General features: G+C 53.7%; 1 protein-coding gene across 11 annotated transcripts in view; it reads right to left on the bottom strand.

The window, feature by feature from the left end:
• Positions 1-18740, bottom strand: part of FRMD4A (FERM domain containing 4A) — a 614318-nt gene that overhangs the window by 20971 nt on the left and 574607 nt on the right. For all 11 annotated transcript variants that reach the window (XM_072749470.1, XM_072749476.1, XM_072749477.1 and 8 more), the window contains 7 exons: positions 17189-17322; positions 13039-13161; positions 10547-10775; positions 7921-7977; positions 5134-5371; positions 4330-4497; positions 1138-1991 (listed from right to left, as the gene is read on the bottom strand). In XM_072749470.1, coding sequence (XP_072605571.1) covers positions 1138-1991; positions 4330-4497; positions 5134-5371; positions 7921-7977; positions 10547-10775; positions 13039-13161; positions 17189-17322 — 1803 coding nt within the window. The remainder of the gene's footprint in view (positions 1-1137; positions 1992-4329; positions 4498-5133; positions 5372-7920; positions 7978-10546; positions 10776-13038; positions 13162-17188; positions 17323-18740) is intronic.

Here is an 18740-nt window from a genome sequence, read left to right as displayed (position 1 = left end):
CCTTTTCTGCCCTCCCCCCAGTCTTGACCTTCACCTAACTTTCTCCCGTCTCAGGTAAGGCCCTGACTCAGGGTTCCTTCTGTTTGCTACTCATGTTCTTCTTCTATTCTTAAAAAGCATTTTACTGGGGGATCCCTGGGTGGCTCAGCGGTTTAGCGCCTAGTGAACCCCCTTTTCTGCCCTCCCCCCAGTCTTGACCTTCACCTAACTTTCTCCCGTCTCAGGGAAGGCCCTGACTCAGAGTTCCTTCTGTTTGCTACTCATGTTATTCTTCTATTCTTAAAAAGCATTTTACTGGGGGATCCCTGGGTGGCTCAGCGGTTTAGCGCCTGCCTTTGGCCCTGGGTGTGAACCTGGAGTCCCGGGATCGAGTCCCACGTCGGGCTCCCTGCATGGAGCCTGCTTCTCCCTCTGCCTGGGTCTCTGCCTCTCTCTGTGTGTGTCTCATGAGTAAATAAATAAAAAAAATCTTTAAAAAAAAAAAAGATCATTTTACTGGGGTGCCTGAGTGGCTCGGTCAGTTAAGTATCTGCCTTTGGTGCAGGTTGTGGTCTCAGGGTCCTGGGATGGAGCCCTGCATCCTGCTCCCTGCTTCTCCCTCTCCCTCTCCCTAGGGCCCCTCCTCCCACTTATGCTCTCTTTCTCCCACATAAACAAAATCTTTAAAAGTAAAAAAAATAAAATAAAAAATAAAAATAATTTTATTACGTCTGCACATCCTCCCCTTCCTTTCCTACGGTCACGTCTGAGCTCCTGGCCGCTGGTTCCCCCTCCGAGCGCCTGCTGAGAGCCCTGCGGGTCCCCTCCGTCACCACTGCTGTTCCCAGAGAGGGACTGGAAAGGGGAAGCGGCTCCTGGCTCCGGCGCAAGGGCCGTGGTGTGCATTTTCACTCTTACATCCCGGCGCCCGCTCACTGCTCTTAGCACACGGGGCGAAAAGGTGACCCCCTCAATGAGGTCAGCAAAGCGTGAAGAGGCGGTGTCAGGCACCTGAAAGCACCCCCAGCACCCTGCACAGATTGCTCCCGTCCCCTCCCGACGTCCCTGCGAGGGGCCTTGGGGCGGCTGGGACCCCGCACCCCCAGGTCCCCGCCGGGCGCCCCACCTCGCCGGCCGAGGGGGGCTCCTGGCGCTCACCTGACGTGGCCTTGCACATCTGGGGCATGCGCGTGACCCTGCTGTGCGCCACGAAGGTGCTCTGGGAGGAGGTGCTGTACTGGGAGCCGCTGTCGGACGACGTGGAGCTGGTGTGCGACAGGCGGCTGTGCTCGCGGTGCGCCGCGGCCGAGCGCTGGTACCACTGGCGCAGCTCGTCCGACACGGCGGCGCGGCCCTTGTCGTGCGCCGCCTCGCGGCCCAGCGACGGAGTCCGCAGGATCTGCGAGCGCGACGGCGTCAGGCGGCCCGGGTCGCCGTCGTCGCCGCCGCGCCAGCTCTCCCTGAACAGGCCGCCCGCCGTGTAGGAGCTGGACGTCTTGAACTGCGCCTTGACGCTGTAGTGGCCCTCCTGGTCGCTCTCCAGGCTGCGCACCACCACGGGCGTGGCGCCGCCCTCCACGTACAGCGGGTACTCCTTGATGCGGTACTGCGAGCTGGGCTGGCTCTGGCTGTGCAGGTACACGCCGCCGCCCGCCGCGCGCGCCGCCAGGTTGGGCATGCTGCCCGAGTTCGCCGCCCCCAGCGCGCCCGCCGCGCGCTGCCGCTGCCGCTGCCGCGCGCGCGCCTTGGACGGCGAGTCCTCGGCCAGCGTGGAGTAGTTGGCGTTCATCTGCGCCGGGTAGTAGTGCTCGGAGCTCGAGTGGCTGGTGCAGGACGAGCAGTCGTCCATGGGGTCCGAGCCGTTGCTGCTGCGAGTCCGTGGGGTGTAGAAGTCGGGGCTCCCCGTGTCGTTCTCCGAGCCCAGGAGCTTGCCCTGGGACTCCAAGCTGGAGCTCCGGTGCCTAAAGTGCAGGGCGAGGCTGTGCAGCCGCGTGGGGCTGAGGTCCACCGACCTGCGGGGAGACGGCGCGGCGCGGCGCGTGGGTGGGGGGGACCCGGGACCCGGAGACCCGGGGACCCGGACGGGCAGCGCTGCCCCGGGAGCCCGCGTGCGGCCTGCTGTCGCCACCAGAACACGGGTGGGGGGGACCGCCTGGCCGCGACGGGGGGGACCGCCTGGCCGCGACCGGGGCGACAGAACACCGCACCCGCCTTGGGCTCAGGCTGTGATCCCCGCGGGGAGCCCGCTTCTCCCTCTGCCTGTGTCTCTGCCTCTCTCTCTCTCTCTGTGACTATCATAAGTAAATTAAAAAAATTAAAAAAAAAAAAAAAAAAGGGATCCCTGGGTGGCGCAGTGGTTTGGCGCCTGCCTTTGGCCCAGGGCGTGATTCTGGAGACCCAGGATCAAATCCCATATCAGGCTCCCGGTGCATGGAGCCCGCTTCTCCCTCTGCCTGTGTCTCTGCCTCTATCTCTCTCTCTCTCTGTGTGACTATCATAAAAAAAAAAAAAAAAAAAGACAGACACCAGTAGCCTGGCCTGTTTTTTAATGCTGGAAAGGGATTCTGGAGAACCACGACAATCCCTATTCTGGTATTGTCTCAAATCAGATGAAATCCCCCCCCCTCGTTTTTTTTTTTTTTTTTTGATCATAAAAAACAGTCCCACAGAGGGCACTTCACAGCATTCACCAAATACTATTATGAAACCCACATAAAATAGACTTCCATTCCCCTGAAACTCTAAAAAGGAAGGCAGCTGAAACTCAAATACTTCACAATGACTGATGCAACTACTTAACAGCCCCCTGCTTCATCTATAATCCCCCCCACCAGTCCCAAACTCCAGACTCCAAACATCCACCCGGGTCATGGCAGGAGGGACAGTGCTTAGACACCCATGCAAGTCAGAGCAGCCCCCCTGGCCAAGGACCGGAGGACAGGAGTTCCTGCTGTCACTCATGGTAGAACAGAGTCCACAGACAGGGGCACTCCAGGACTCGGGCCTCAGTTTCCTCCCTGGTCCTACCTCCTCCTGGCCTCCTGGGAATAGGCCAAGTGCAGGCCTGCCTCTGATGCTCTCTGATCCTGCTGTTGCCTGATAACAGCCTCCGAACTTGCCACCCCATCCATTCTGGTCTCTGCTCAAATGTCCCTGATGCTTCCACCTAACAGAGTCTGTCTTTCCACAGTGTGGCCCCTGCCCTGTTCGTTTTTTTTTTTTTTTCCTCTGTACTTATTACCACTTGACACATATTGTTCTTTCTCATGACTCCCTCCACCAAAACACTCCGCTGACAGCTGGAGCGTGGTTGGCTTTGTCCACTGCTCTAGCCTGGTCGGTGGTACCTGGCACCTCAAGGCACTTGATAAGTATGTGTCGCATGAAAACGTGAAGGGGACAGCCTTGCCTGCAGAGCCAAATCTTATCCTATATAAATCCATGCTTTGAGCCGGTCCTGTGCAATCACAGTTTTTGATAAAACAGAATGACAGCTTTGGTGTGGCCTCTTTTCAGAAAATGAAGGTGTGATTCACAGCCTCACTTTTGCCTATTCCTTTTGCCCTTCAATGGTTTCACACCTTGAGGCATTAAAAAATCCAGGATAAACTGAGGCACCGGTGGGAAGATACATGAGGACGACAGAGTGAAGATCTCCTGGTTCCAGAGGCCTCCCCGCTACCTGGCTGGCCCCGCCTGCCTTCCCCTTGGTTAGGAAAGCTCCCTCTGTGGGGGGCGCCTGGCTGGCTCTGTCAGCACAGCACGGCTGTTTCCCGCAGGGTTGTGAATTCAAGCCCCAGATTTGGTGTAGAGATTGCTTAAATACACAAACTTCCAACAAATCTTTAAAATTTAAAAAAAAGGGTGGCCCCAGTGGCGCAGTGGCTTAGCGCCGCCTGCAGCCTGAGGTGTGATCCTGGAGACCCGGGATCGAATCCCACATCGGGCTCCCTGCAGGGAGCCTGCTTCTCCCTCTGCCTGTGTCTCTGCCTCTCTTTCTCTCTGTGTCTCTCATGAATAAATAAAAGCTTAAAAAACAAACATATGGAAATTATTAAATAAATAAATAAATAAAATTTTAAAAAAAAAAGAGGGGGGCTCACTCCGTGCCTGCTGCCTCCAGAAGCCTGGGGGTTCTCCAGGCGTTTCTTGGCGCTCACCGGACACGAACACCAGGCTAAGAACAGGTCTCACCTAACGTGGGCTTCCGCTGCCAGCTGGGGTTTCCATCCTGCTTCGATTTAATGGGAACCCACCCCACTAGCTCCCCAGTCCTTTGGGCCAGTTGGGGGCCTGGACATCCGGTCCAGGGAGGGAGGTGGCCCAACGGCCTGGTGTGGGAGGACTCACCTCGTGGAATGAACGTAGTGGGGACTCCGGACCCGCAGGTCTGGTGTGGACGGCATGCTGGACTGGGAGTTCCAGTGCGGGAGGCTGCGGATGGGGCTGTTCTGCAGGGAGCTGCTGCCCCCTCCGGCTTCGGCGCAGCTCCCCGTGCTGGGAAAGCGTTTGTGGCTGCTGCAAACCAGAGGACGCCGGGCTGGTCACCGCCGGACAAAACCGTCCCTCTTCCCAGGGGACAGCCCGCCTCTCCCTCGGGTTCCTAAGGGGCTACTCAGCATCACCCCCGGAGCCGGGGCGGGGGGGCATGCCCGACCCCAGGGTGGTGGGAGACCACAGCCTCATCAGCCTGTCCCCAGCAGGCAGTGGGACTGTCCCGTGAAGCCCCTGCCCTCGACCACGGTTGGTTTCCGTTTTGCAGCCAACAAATATTTACGTGCCCTGCCAGCTACACTTGACAGGGCGTAGCGAAAGGGAAGGAGAAAAACAGAGAAACGGGCCGGAAACCCGCCACCCTCTCAGGCAGCAGCAGCCAGCCCCAAACCTGCTGGGGGGCGGGTGGGGGGGGGCGGGGTCCCGAGCCACGCTGGGGCTCCTATGAGGGGTCTGTCCCTTGCCATTCGGGGTGGCGCTGCCCAGGCTTCCTCCCTAACTCTCGCGTCAGCGCACAGCAGCTCCCGGGCCCCCACGCCCCACCTGCGGCTGGGGGGCCGCGCCCTCGGGGTGGCTGTGAGCGGGATGCGGGTGCCCTCCTGTGGGCCACCCCTGCTTGCTTGTCCTGTGACCTCGGGGGCCCTCGCCGACCCGGCTCACCTGGAATGGCCGTGGGAGGAACGTTTCTTGACCTTCTCGTAAGGCTCATCCAAGGAGGACTCGCTCCACATTTTGGGCTTTATGGGGGACTTGTCATAGTCGTTGCGGGGATAGTGCATCTGCCGGAGCCCCTCCAGGGACTGCGGAGGGGGGGGCCTGTTGTGTGACGGTGGCCGAGGAGGGAGTCCCTTGTGAGGAGACTGTAAGGGGGACAGTGTGCTGGTGACCTGAGAGTCTTCTGCACAGAGATGGAGAGAGACGAACTGAGCAAGGGTCCCCCCCACCGACGCAGACAGCCCTGCCCCGTCCCCCCACCCCTCACCCCTGCAGTACGGGCAGGTGCCCCCCCCCCCCCCCCCCCCCCCCCCCGGCCTGGGCAGAGCAAACCACGGCTTCCCCGCTTGCCACGACAGGTGGAACCAGAACCAACCAAACCCCCCGCCTCAAGCGGCCCTCGCTAGGGAGAGAAGGTTCCCTTCTGAGGAGCTACAGCTGGAGCCAACAGCAGAACGTGGTCCCTGTAACACTGTCACAGTGTCTCTCCGGAGACAGCGAGCGCCTAAGGTGCTCTGGGGACCTGCGGCTCCGGAGGACTGTTTCCTTCATTTCCGTAACCCTGGCGCCTAGGAGGCCGGCAGGCCCCCAGCAGGTGCTCAACAAACACTCGTTAGAACAGGGGAAGCCAAGTGGACATGCTGAGCGTAAGTATCTGTAGGGGCCCCGGGTATGGACCTCTCTTTCCTCCTGCCTGTATTGGATCGTGCTCCCGAGATTCCCCCTGGACCAGCCCTAGGTTCTGCAGGAAGGAGCCAGGCTACACATACTGAGTGAAAGGAGCTTATTCCCTGGCTTGCGGGACCCACAGTCAGCCCCCCGGGTGCCGAGGGGAGTTCAGCGGTGGGGGGCGCAGAGAGGACGAAGGGGAGAGCCCAGGCCAGCTGGGGCAGTGGCTGGGGAGGAGGAGGAACAGAGTCGGATTGCTGGGGCTGACCTGCTGTGCCCCCCAAGATGAACTGGGCAGCCCAGCTGATGGGGGGCCTTCATGCTGAGGAATGGGGCTTTGGTCTGAAGGGCCTAAGAAGACTTTGCAACTTCGGAAGCCCAGACGTGTCAGGATGAAAATCTTTTCTGAGGGCCAGCCACCTGGCAGGGGCTAGGGGAGGTCCACAGTGTGGAGAACCCCGTGGTGGGGGCAGGCGGGGAGTGAGGAGCAGGAGAGGGCAGGGGGAGGGAGGGAGGAAGAATTCAGGGTTCCTTGTGAAGGCGGACGGGGAGCGTGAAGGGAAATACTTCACAGAAGCAAACCTCAAAACCTCCAACCACCTTCCACTTGGCCCCCAATCCATTTCCCACCAGGATTCTTCTCACCGCCTAATTCTCCATTCCACCCCCCCTCCCCCCCAGTAATCAGTGAAGGAAAGAGCCCCCCCCCCAACAAGGGGCAAGCCTGCAGGGGGCCTGGGGGTCTGGGGACTCAAGGCCAAGGAGGCCTCCTTTCAGCTGCCAACAATATGCACCTCCCCCAACTCTCCTCTTGGTCTTCTCTTCTCATTAAATCATTCTAGGTCCTGCCTTTGGAGAAACTGCCATCCCCAGAGCCCCAAACTGGGGCTGGATCTCCCATAGTCAAAATTCCTGGGAATTTTGGGCTGGGTGGCTCAGTGGTTGAGCATCTGCTTTCAGCTCAGGTCGTGATCCTGGGGTCCTGGGATCGAGTCCCACATCGGGCTCCCCTCGGGGAGCCTGCTTCTCCCTCTGCCTGTGTCTCTGCCTCTCTCTGTGTCTCTCATGAATAAATAAGATCTTAAAAAAAAAAAAACACCTCTCCCTATTCTTCTGCAGCCATGCTCCCTCCCCTTCCCACCCATGTAACCAAGCTGACAATGGAAATGTTACAACCTGATTGCTAAGAGCAAGGCCAAGGCCGCTGGGTAAATACCCTGCCAGCCTCTCCCCACATCAGTAGCCCCTATTATTAGCTTTGCCGCGATCATCCAGACTCTGGGTTGGGTAGACTGGTTTATGTTTTCTGTCTGAACAGCCACTTAGCACTGCCCACACGAGGGTTCCCCAAAGGGCAAAAAAATTAACTGCCACTTAATATATTTCCATGTGATTAATGTCCTGGCCTCCCAAGTTTTGGCTTAAACCCACAGGAATGTTCTCAGAGATGGTCCTGTGCCTGGAATCCTTTCTACCCCCGTGTGAGGTGGTGGTGGCCTGGGGGAGGGTGCAGAGGTGTGGGGGATCGGTTCTGCTTTTCTCAGAATTTCCCAAGAAAATATCCCAATAACTGCTGGGTTTTCAGAGGTCAATGGAAAATAGACAATTTCAACGCCTGACCAGCAATCTAGAAGGACACCATTCCCTTTGGTCTTTGCTATTTCTCAGGTAGATGGGGAGGCCCGGTGTTCCTCCCGCCACCCCCAGGCTTTCCTAGGAGGCTTCAATCTCTGACTTGTGATCCAACCAGAGTCCACGACTTTCCTCCAGAAACAACGGAGACTCAAAAGGAAACCGCGCATGGTGTTTAGTCACAGACGTGGTTGTGGCAACCACACCACACACCAGCGCTCACGGACGGTCACCTCAGCCCCTCCCCGTGGGCCACTGGAAACACTCAGGTTCCGACAGACAGAAGCTGACGCCTGGGGCAAGGGGCTGGCGGGGCACCCGGCCCCCACCTCAGCCTGCTCTTGCCTTTCCACCAGGCCGGGCCCGACTGCGCACACCTTAATCCCTGTTCGGCCTGGGCCCGAGTTCTGAGTCAGGAAACGGACAACCTACCATCCTCTAGCACGAGTGCATCTGAGAGGGAACTGTCTTCACTGGCAATGTTTCCATCTGAGGAGGCAAAACGCAAAAGCCTATGAGTTTATTAGCACATCCCCCAGACACCGTCCAGCCTGTGACGATCATGCGTTTGGGACCATCCCACGTCCTCCTCTTTCTGAGCGGAAAGAATGCATGAAATACAGTCAACAAGACGCTTGGCATTTCTCTGGGGTCCCTGGGGTGGGGCACTGGTCATCCCCGAGGCCTGATGCTGCGCTGTGGCCCGGCCTCTGTGTCGGCACCCTTGTCTCACGGGGCCCCACAGCGCTGAGGGGCTAGAAAGCCAGGATAAAGGCCGCCTGGCCCGGTTCAGCCCATCAGCGTCCTGGCCCAATCTCAGGGCACGTTCCCACTGAACCAAAGGAACTGAACTGCTCTTTCTCTACATGCGAAACTAGGTGAGGAACTTGGCTTTGCTCTTACGGCAATAAACGTCCTCTCCATAAACTTCTTCAGTCATTAGTAGTAAAAACAACCTAAGTACAGCCTCTCTCTCCGCAAAGCTGGTTTTTATAGATACTGGTGAACCATGGGGACACACCCAAGAGGGAGTCAGTAAAATAATCCTTCCCCTTTAACATCTGGGGAAACTGAGGCCCAGCTAGGGTGGCGTGGTTTGTCTGCAGTTGCTCTGTTCTCCCGGTAAAATGAGCAAAAGGTGCCAGGTGTGAAGTTCCAAGTTTTATCTCAAGAGATAAGACGCCAAGGAACTAAGGAACTAAGAAGAACTGGGGTTATTCCTCTAATTCGAATGCGGCAGAGACATTTTAGGGATCCCTGGGTGGCTCAGTGGTTGAGTATCTGCCTTTGGCTCAGGTCGTGATCCTGGGGTCCTGGGATCGAGTTCTATGTTGGGCTCCCTGCAGGTAGCCTGCCTCTCTCTGTGTCTCTCATGAATAAGTTAATAAAATCTTTAAAAAAATTCTTTCAAAAAAATAAATAATAAAAAATAAAAAAATCTTTCAAGGAGGGAGCAGAATAAAGGTATATTCTTGAGTAGTTAAAAAAAAAAAAAAGGCTGCAAATCTGGATGGGACCACAGACTCTGGTGGCGGGGCTCACAGGACAGCTCTCACTGGGCGGGCTGGGGAGGCGGGCTCTTCTGTGGCTGACCAGGGGCTAGGGACCGGAGACAGGTGTGGCCCTGAGGGGCCTCTCCCGAACTTGGCTCTGGTGACCCTGCTGGAATGCTCCCGCAGAGCCAGGACACCCCAACAGCCTTCAGGGGGCCACAGGGAGGTCCCAAAGGGGCAGCATGCAGATAGGAGTTGGCTGGCTGCAGTTCTGTTAGGAAGTGGGCGACAGAGTGACAAAGTCTTGGCCAAGGACAAAAGGGCAGGATGGGGAAAGACAGTTATTCCAAATTTTCTAGAGGGAAAGGATTTTTTAATGGTATCTCTGGTTTGGTGGACTGTGAGCATGTAGGGGATGGAGAGCCTTAACTTTGGCATCTTGGAGTTTCCAGTACAGCGTGGCTTCTAGTATAGCATGCCCACGTTTTAAGGTGGCACAATTATATTTCATGTATTATATGTATATTTTGTATTTATTATATGTATTATATTTTTTGTATATGTATTTATGTATTATATAATTATATAGATTATCGTGGTAATGTATACACAACATAAATTTACCGTTTTAGCCACTGTCAGCCGTATTGGGCGTACTGACAGCCGTTCAGTGGCATTAAGGATTATTTGCATTGTTGCGCAGCCATCACCGCTATCTGTCTCTGCAACTTTTCCATTTTTCCAATCAGAACCTGTACCCCTCAAATACTAACTTCCCACTCCGCCTCTCCTAACCCCTGGTAATTTCTATTCCACTTTTGACCTTCTTAGAGCAAAAGCGTTTTAAACGTATAAACTACGAAAGAATACTTGACATACATTCTAAGGAGTTTGCTAAACAGGAAAAAAGGATTGTAACCGTTTGGGGAACTTGATGCTGTTGGAGGATTCAGGGCTATTTCCTTTTAGAGGTGTTTACCAAATACAATCGCCCAAATTCCTAACCCCTGCTGACCTGGCTCAGGGGTCTAGACAGAGTGGGGCAGCCCAGTCCTCCCTGGCTTCAGCTTTGGGACAGGCGCCCTGGGAACTGGTGTGTCTGAGGACAGAGGCTCAGCGGGAGTGCCGGCTTGCAGTGGACCCCAGCCATCCGGATGCTGGGTGATCAGGTCCCCAGGGGAGGTCAGAGCCTGGCAACTCCAGCTCGACTGAGCTGGCACCTTAGCTCAGCCCAAGTGCTGCTGAGGGTGGAGAAGCAGCCTAGAGCTCAGGGCTGCAAGCTCTCCCAGGGGGCAGTAAGTAGGGATCAGGACAGTTCAACCTGTAAAGCCCGCCTTTGTGGACCTGTGTACCCCTTACTGCTCTCATTTGGTATCAGGCCTTATTAGCTTCACTTTACGGACTGAAAAATAAATAAAAAGCAGGCCCAGGGTGGCTAAGCAGCTTGCTCAGGTCCGCAGGGCACCAGCTTTGGACTCGCTCCCGGGACCGGTGCTGACCCCCAAGGCCCCTCGTGTGTGTGTGGAGGGGTGCTGTCCCTCTGGGGGGGCCGGCTTAGCACTGACCAGCGATGATCAGGGAAGCCCTCTGCGTGGGTTTCTTCCCAGACTTGATGCGGTTCTCGTTGATGGCATTTTCAATCTCCTGCAGCTTCTTCAGTGCATTCAGATAAGAGGTTTTCCTTTGTTTCTTCAGTTTTTTGCTGACGTTGGGGTCACTGGCCAGGCGGCGGGCAGCCTCTGTAATCTGGGATTGAATGGCAAACTCTCGTTCCAGGCGTTCCAACTCGGCTTCCTGTGGGAGGGGAAGATGGGACTTACATTTAGGGGGATGCTAAGGGAGGCACCATCCTCCCCATCTCTGTCCCTGTCCCCAGGCGAGCACGCCCTGCTCTTTGGGAGACACGCATACTAGGAACCCAGGACCCTGCTCTTTGGGAGACACGCATACTAGGAACCCAGCACTCCCAGTACCTAGCCCCGACCCTGCCTGACCCTGCAATGGCCCTTTCCCTCAAATCTCTGGCGGCCAGGCCCTGGGTGCTCCCACTTTCAAGGCCCTTGGCCCGTTATGTTCAGGAGACGAGTGTTGGTCACTGTATGAGCAGCATCGCAGAGAAACAGAGCTCCCTGCTGCGGGCCGGAGGCAGGGTCACTTGGCTTCATCTCCTTGGTCTCCACAGCAAGGTTCATGAAGACCAAACCCCCGTGGAAATCAGAGCCCCTCTGGTTGGTGTCTCCTTGCCATCTTGGGCAGAAGATGCACCGTCACTTCTAGAGTGGGCTTCTGTGGGTTTGGCAGCAGGCAGCTCACACGTGCGTGACATCCCACCCTCCCACACATGCCCTCGGTCTCTTGTATTTTGAGCCCTTTGTGGTGGGACGTACCCCACTCACCAGGATCTCTTCTGGAAGCTTCTCTGCAAGCTCCCGCCATCCTCATGCCTGCCGTTTGCAGCAGCACTGCTCTGCGAGGCATGGATGTGGGGTTTGGAGGAGCCTGGCCCCCATTCCTGGATCTGCTTTACAGCATCTCTGTCCTCCCCTCGGCACCTCCCTGCAGCCCTGACCCTTACTTCGGCCCAAAGGAGCAGATGGGTAACATGCCCTCGCACAGTTTTGGTCCCGGGAGAAATGAGGCTGTGGCTGCCGGGATGGGCAGAGGAACCGGGGTGGGCCGCAGGCTGCAGAGGTTCTTCAGCCCCCCTTTGTGGACCTGTGCACCCCTTACTCTCTGCAGCTCCATCAGAGGTTCCTTTCCAGCACCAGCCCGGAGGCTAGCAAGGCCCGCAGGGGAGGCCACACCTACCCTCATCCTAGGCGACCCAGAGTCCTGCAAAACCTGACAGGAATGGACCTAACCACGTGGGAGCCCATCACCACGTCTGTGGGAAGGGACAGATCCTCCCAGCTCAAGGCTGGAAGAAAAGGCTTGCCTCGGGGCAGCACGTCCCAGGTCGGGAGCCTCCACCAAGCACAGTACTCTTGGCCGGATTCATTTCTGTTTGAGCATCTCAGGCCTGAGGGGAACAGGGGCCCAGGAGGAGGGGCGGCGTGGAGATTACACAGAACTGCTTAGGAGATGATAAACTCCTTCCAGGTCTTTCGATCGCTGGCTGCACTCGTTCTCCAGAGGGAGAAGGACACCGAGATGGATTCCCGCCCGGGGTTGGGAAACAAACAAGCCACCAAGGACAAAGGCTGGTCTGTGAGGCCTAACTGCCATGAGCAGCTGTTCCCAGCGCTTAGAGAGCCCTGGCCCGCGACCTGACCTGGCGTGGGAGCCCAGGACCATGGCTCACTCCCTAGCCAGACAGGCACCAGGCCGCCGGAGGGCCTGGCTGTCCAGATGGCCGCCTGCTGTGTGGACAGGGAAGCCAAGTGCGTTCCCAGGAGAAACAGAGGCAGTGAGGGGGTTGGGGGTGGGGAGCCTGTCTCTACCCCCAGGCCCCACCAACATTTAGTGTCAAAGAGGATAAATGAGCAAGGCTTCAGGGGCTCCTCCAAATGCAGACAGATGACCTCAGGAAGGCCCAGCAGCTTGCCCTTCCTCTGGCAGCAATTTTAGCAGCAAGGTGAAGGGAAGGCCACTGAGGGCAGGCCGTACTATCTTTCCCCCAGCCTGTGGCATCCCTGCACCTGCTGGCATGGCCTGAGTTTTCTTTCTCCTTTGGCTGTTTTCTTCCACGTCATGCTGGGCTCTAAGTAACAGAGAGCTGGGAAGCCATTAAAAAGATAGGTACACAGGAATGTTGTTGGGATGTTCTCTCAAGCTTAACGCAGCCCCTTGTGACAGGCCAATCGTGTTAGACAAGCAACTTCCATGGAAATCCAGATGCTTACGAACTCGAGCTAATGAATCCTACCAAGGGGAGCCCCATGCTGGCTGACCAGCCAACTTAAAAGGTAGAAGGGAGGATCCTGGGGAGGAAAGGGAAATGGTATTTGGCATCGAGTAGAATGAAGACAACTGTTACAGAAAACCCTGGAAGCCCCAACATATGGGAGAAATATGGCTAATGCGAGAGAATCCAACAACAGCACACAGAAGGACACACCTCTCCTTTGGGCAGGATTTTCTGTTCATCCAGCTTGAAGGCTGTCCCAATTCTTCTTCGAACAATGGGTGGTTCCTCCCCTGGATCCAAGGGATATTCAACGGGCAGTTTGCCTGTCAGCTCCTGCATGTGTGCAACAGCATGAGGACAGAGATCAGGTTTCTGGGACACATGCGTGCCCATGCAGGTGCTTCAAAGCACAGATGCAATGCACAGGTTTGAAATCGTCACCTTTAGCAACACGCCTAAGTGCTCCTGAAATGCAATTTCACTTCTCTCTTTTTAAAGATTTTATTTATTTATTCATGATGGAGGGAGAGGCAGAGGTGGAGGGAGAAGCAGGCTCTCTGCAGAGCAAGGAGCCTAATGCACATTTCCCAGGACCCTGGAATCATAACCTGAGCCAAAGGCAGACACTTAACCGACTGAGCCACCCAGGCGCCCATTTCTCTAAAACAGTATGAGAGCAGTCCTTTCTTTATGGAATAGACATGCTTCGAAGTTTCTCCCAAAGTGAATTTCTTTTGGGTGAATAAAATTATTGGCTTTCATCATAAAACCCAAGTCTCACCCATTGGTTAACATCCCCAGTGATCCCCTGTGCCTGCTATGTGCCAGGTGGGGCCACACAGCCAGGAAGGGGCAGAGCCAACATGACATCTCTGGTCTTCACAGTTTCTGTGCTCTTTTCACTGCATCAGATAGTCCCTCGCAAATATCTCAGTTTAAAATGCCCTTCAAGTGAGTGTTCTTAGGAGGAATGGTATCTAAACAGCAAAGCCAAGAAAGGTGCAAATTATATAAATTAGAAACTGAATATAAATAATTCGTCCGCTCAGACTAGGGGCAGGCTGAGCTTAAAAAATATTACATGTATACAAATCACAGTTTCAGTAGAAACTGAAAATATAATCCATTTTATTGACAGGGCCATTAAAAAAGATATTGCGTATTTTCAGCTCTCCGAAATCTAATTGTGTGAATATAATGACAGTGAATTTTATTGATGTATCACTGCAGTGACTCCGATCCTGACTGAAGTCTGGTCAGAACGCAGCCCAGTACGAGTGTCCGGTGGGTGAGAAAGCCCAGACGTAGACTCCTAATGTTCACTCCCCTTCTAATAGGAGGAAGATCTGAGGACGCCTGGGTGGCTCAGGGGTTGAGTGCCTCCCTTTGGCCCAGGGTGTGATCCTGGAGTCCGGGGATCGAGTCCCACATTGAGCCCCCTGCATGGAGCCTTCTTCTCCCTCTGCCTGTCTCTGTCTCTCTCTCTGTCTCTGTCTCTCATGAATAAATAAATACAATCTTTAAAAAAAAACAACAAAAAATGAGGAAGGATCTGGCCTTTCCCCATGCTATGTGTGCACACTGGAGTGTGTGTGCACTAAGATGAATGCATGCATTGAGTATGTAACGTGTATGCACTGGTGTGTGTGCATGCACGTATTGGGTATGGATATATGCACATGTGTGGTGTGTGTGTGAGAGAGAGCGCGTGTGCACAAGTGCAACTGGCACGCGCAAGCACACCCACGCCTCACTCTCCTGGGCCTCTTTCCTTCTGTGTTCAGGCCACCAGGAAATGAACTCTTGGGCTTGTTTTCCTCCCTAGTGTACACATTTCAGAACCTAACGGCCAACTCTGGAGGATGAAACGCTCTGCAATTTTCTTCCCGGTTTTTAATAAAACCTGGTTCAAATGTCTCCAAAGTAGTTACGTGCTTATTCTGTAAGACTTTTATCCACGCCCCTAAAAGCTGGTCTATCAGTAACACCGCACACTGAGGATTTTATATTGTCAGGCCTCTCCTGTCTGCTCCGAACCTACAGGAGGGCGCCGCACGTCCGTCCACACGACCACTGACTTGTAACTCTAAAGTGTCTGTGGTTTTGAAACAAACTACGTTTAAAAAAAATGAGCCTACGGATTTTTCATCATCGGCTTAAAGGTATTTGAGTCCAGCCTGGATTCCCCATATTTCATCTGATTTCACAGGTAACCAGAGCTCTCAGGTGCCTGCTATCTTCTGCTCCCACTTTGCTCGCACCCTGCTGCGGCTCAGCTCCCTCTGCTGCAGTCGGGCTGCCCCATTCCGCCCCATTCCCCCCCATTCCCGCCCACAAACAGCACTTCTTGATACTGAGCAGAGGGTGCACAGCGTGGGTGCCCCAGAGAAAGAGCAGAACAGTCACCGAGAAAGTTCTCTCGCTCCTTCACTACAGGCGAGCGACGCGCCTGGCTGAGCAAGCACAGAAGCAATCCGCAGCCCCCCAGGCCCACTTCCCTGAGAGAGGCTACTTCTTCCACTCAAGCTCCGTTTTCTGGTGCCAACACTCCAAGAAGTGGGAGGCTTGTTTTCCTTATTTTGCTTTTATTTTGAGAGAGACGGGGAGACCTTGATAATGCATGCTAACCTTGCCCTGACATGTTTCTCCAATTTTCTGATGCTGAGTCCCTGCTGGGTTTAGGGATGTTTCCTTTGTGAACAACAAAACCAGGCTTTACAAATTATTAAATGCAGACACCCAAGCCCATATTTTTTCAATGCTTTCAGCATATTCTTCACGAAAAGGCTGCTAATGGTAGGAGTACCACAGAGCACATCCCCTGGCCAGGCCAGCTGCTTTCCCAAGCTTTGCAGTGGATTTGTGCCCATGTGGGTCTGCTTTGCGCAGGCTCCGGTTTAAATCAACCCAGAGCCTAATTAAGCCGAGTTGAAATGTAATGCGATCTCATTCTATAGCCCCTTGTTTCATTCTTCCTGGGGCAAGCCCTGGGGGCATGGTGGGGGGGGAGAAGGAAGGGGTGGGGGTAATCCACTCCTCAACTTCGCCCCAGAACCTCTTTTGCTTCCCATTCTGAACTGTTTACCAACAGAGCTCTCTGTAATGCTATGCAGGGCACAGAGGGCTCCCAGCCCACCGCATCCGTGTGTGTACACCCCCCCACGCAGGTCATGTGTGTTGCATTAAGAAAATCAACTGTTCGAACATGCTAACAGTCACCAGATGAACAGGAGAAAGTAAGAAGTGACGTTCCAGCAACTGCAGACAGTGACGGGCCACAGCATCTGAATCCCAAGGAAACATGAGACTAGCGTATACAGGGGCTTGAGGAAGACTTGCTTTACACAAAATTTAAAAGACCACTAGGCTGTGACTTCATTAAAAAAAGGGGGGGGGGGCAGTCCCGGTGGCTCAGCGGTTTAGTGCCCCCTTCAGCCCAGGGTGTGATCCTGGAAACCCGGGATAGGGTCCCACATCGGGCTCCCTGCATGGAGCCTGCTTCTCCCTCTGCCTGTGTCTCTGCCTCTCTCTCTCTCTGTGTCTGTCATGAATAAATAAATAAAAATCTTTAAAAAAGTAAAAACTAAAAAGGGGGAAGACACACCAGATTATGAGTTGTGAAGGGGATTAAATATCAAGCGAAATCTTGGTTTCCTTGAAGATCCCCACTGAAGCTTCTCCATAGGATGCCCCAAGACCAACGGGAAATATCCTCAAGAGAAACAAAAGCCACCATGATAATAAAATCAGGCTCCGATTTTAGGAAGATGGTGGCAAGCCAGTATATCCAAGGAGGTAATCCTACAGGGAGAGACCCTTTATCACCTATGGTGCATGATGCACACAGAAGGGACTGCCATTATTACTTGTCATTTGGTCTCCAGTGGGGTCCCTTTGAGGATTTGGGTGGAGCCACTCTAACTGCTGGCCTTATGTTTCATTATGGTTCACTGCTGTTAACGACAGGGCACGCCAGAGGGGTTGGAGTCTCCCCCATCTGCGCTTCAGGAGAGGTCCTGTCTCTTGCTTATGCTCTCTGTGTGAGCCCACCTTTGCTTTTCATAAATATGTGGTGACAGAGGGCAAAGGGCACCTGGGTGGCTCAGTGATTGAGCATCTGCCTTTGGCTCAGGGCATGAACCCAGGGTCCTGGGATAGAGTCCTGCATCAGGCTCCGAGCAGGGAGTCTGCTTCTCCCTCTCCCTAGGTGTCTGCCTCTCTCTGTGTGTCTCTCATGAGTAAATAAATAAAATCTTAAAAAAAGAGACAGAGAACCACACATACACACACACACACACACACACACACACACACACACACACACACGCGCGCGCGCGTAAGTGAAATGTGAACTGCTTACAGCTTCTCGAAGACAGAGTTTCTTCAGTTCTTCCAGTCGCTGGCGGAGCGTTTCCTCCAGAGCTTCCTGCCTGGATTTCAAGGCAGCCAGCATATCTTTCTTGGCCGATTGAGAGCTATCAGATTCCTGAGAACCTGTCAATAAACAGTGGGGTTACTGGAGAAACAGATGGGGGACATATATCTGGGCCTCTGACAGCCTCACTGGAGCCCACACTTGGAGGTGGGACCTACCCAGGAATCCGGGGAGGGAGACACAAAGCAGGTGCTGCAGGGGCCCAGGCGCAAGGAGCGAATTCTTGGCACCTAGTGGAATTTATAGCTACTTGGAGGACTGGCAGGAAAATTTACATGCCCAAAAAAGAAGTTTCTCTTTCTTGATTATCTTAAGTTATGTGGCATACCTGTTTTGATTTCACTAGGGCATTGAAATAGGCTTTACACAATGAAGGGTAAAGTTAAATTCAAGTCAGTCATTTAAATACATAGCTTTAACTTTCTTTTTTCCACTTAAGAATGCTCATTTTTGGCTTACTTCAAAGATGATGCAGGCTTGTCATAAAAATTTTGAAAATGGAGACGTGTAGAAAAATAGTCCACACATAAGTCCCCTAGAGATAACCACTGCTATGTATTTTCTCTTGACCTGTTTATCTAAGCACATATATTTTAAAAATAAAATTTGATTTTAATTATATATATTTTTAACTTCATATTGTATCATGAGCAAATATCCTCCTGATGAAAGTTACACATATTTTACCAGTCAGGGTGGAAATATCTGCATGATGATTCAAGCAGCAGACTGCTAGATATGAAATCTTGGTGGAAGGCAAACTGTGAACCAAACACAAAAGGAAAATAAGCTAGAATGCCAACTGGAGGAATTTAGGTTGGACTAAAAGAACACTTTCCGGGCTGCAGTGTTTGGATCCTGAAGTGGGTTTCCAGCAGTGAAGTTATTACACATTTTTATCTTGATAGGTTCTGACAAGGCCACTGATGCCATAGGAAAGGAGAAGCTGATTATTACTTTGCTTCTCATGCCCACGGACATGAATGGGTATTACCGGGTGTGCATTCAAGGGGTTCAGATGATGATGCCACTTACAACAGCAACAACCACCACCAAATACCTAGGGATTTTTCTAGTGAAAGATGTGTAAGATCTCTAGTGAAAACTCTAATATCCTACTGAGAAACATTAAAACCCTAAAAAAAGTAGAGAGGTATACCATGGTCATGGATTGGAAGCCTGACATTGTACAGATGTCCATTCTGCAGGAATTAAACAAGAGAATTGTTGCAATCTCAGGAAAAATTCCAGTGGGAACTGTATTTCTGTATGAAACATTTTGGGACAATTCAGTGATCACATGCCAGATGAGAACAATGCAATCAGAACTGCCAGACCCAGGGTGGGTGAGTGGTTGAGCATCTGCCTTTAGCTTAGGTTGTGATTCCAGAGTCCTGGGATGGAGTCCTGCATCAGGCTTACCTCAGGGAGCCTGCTTCTCCCTCTGCCTAGGTCTCTGCCTCTCTCTCTGTGTCTT

The sequence above is a fragment of the Vulpes vulpes genome, chromosome 2 (genome assembly GCF_048418805.1).
Source record: "Vulpes vulpes isolate BD-2025 chromosome 2, VulVul3, whole genome shotgun sequence".
Taxonomy (NCBI): domain Eukaryota; kingdom Metazoa; phylum Chordata; class Mammalia; order Carnivora; family Canidae; genus Vulpes; species Vulpes vulpes.
This window is presented reverse-complemented; position numbering and strand designations above follow the sequence as displayed.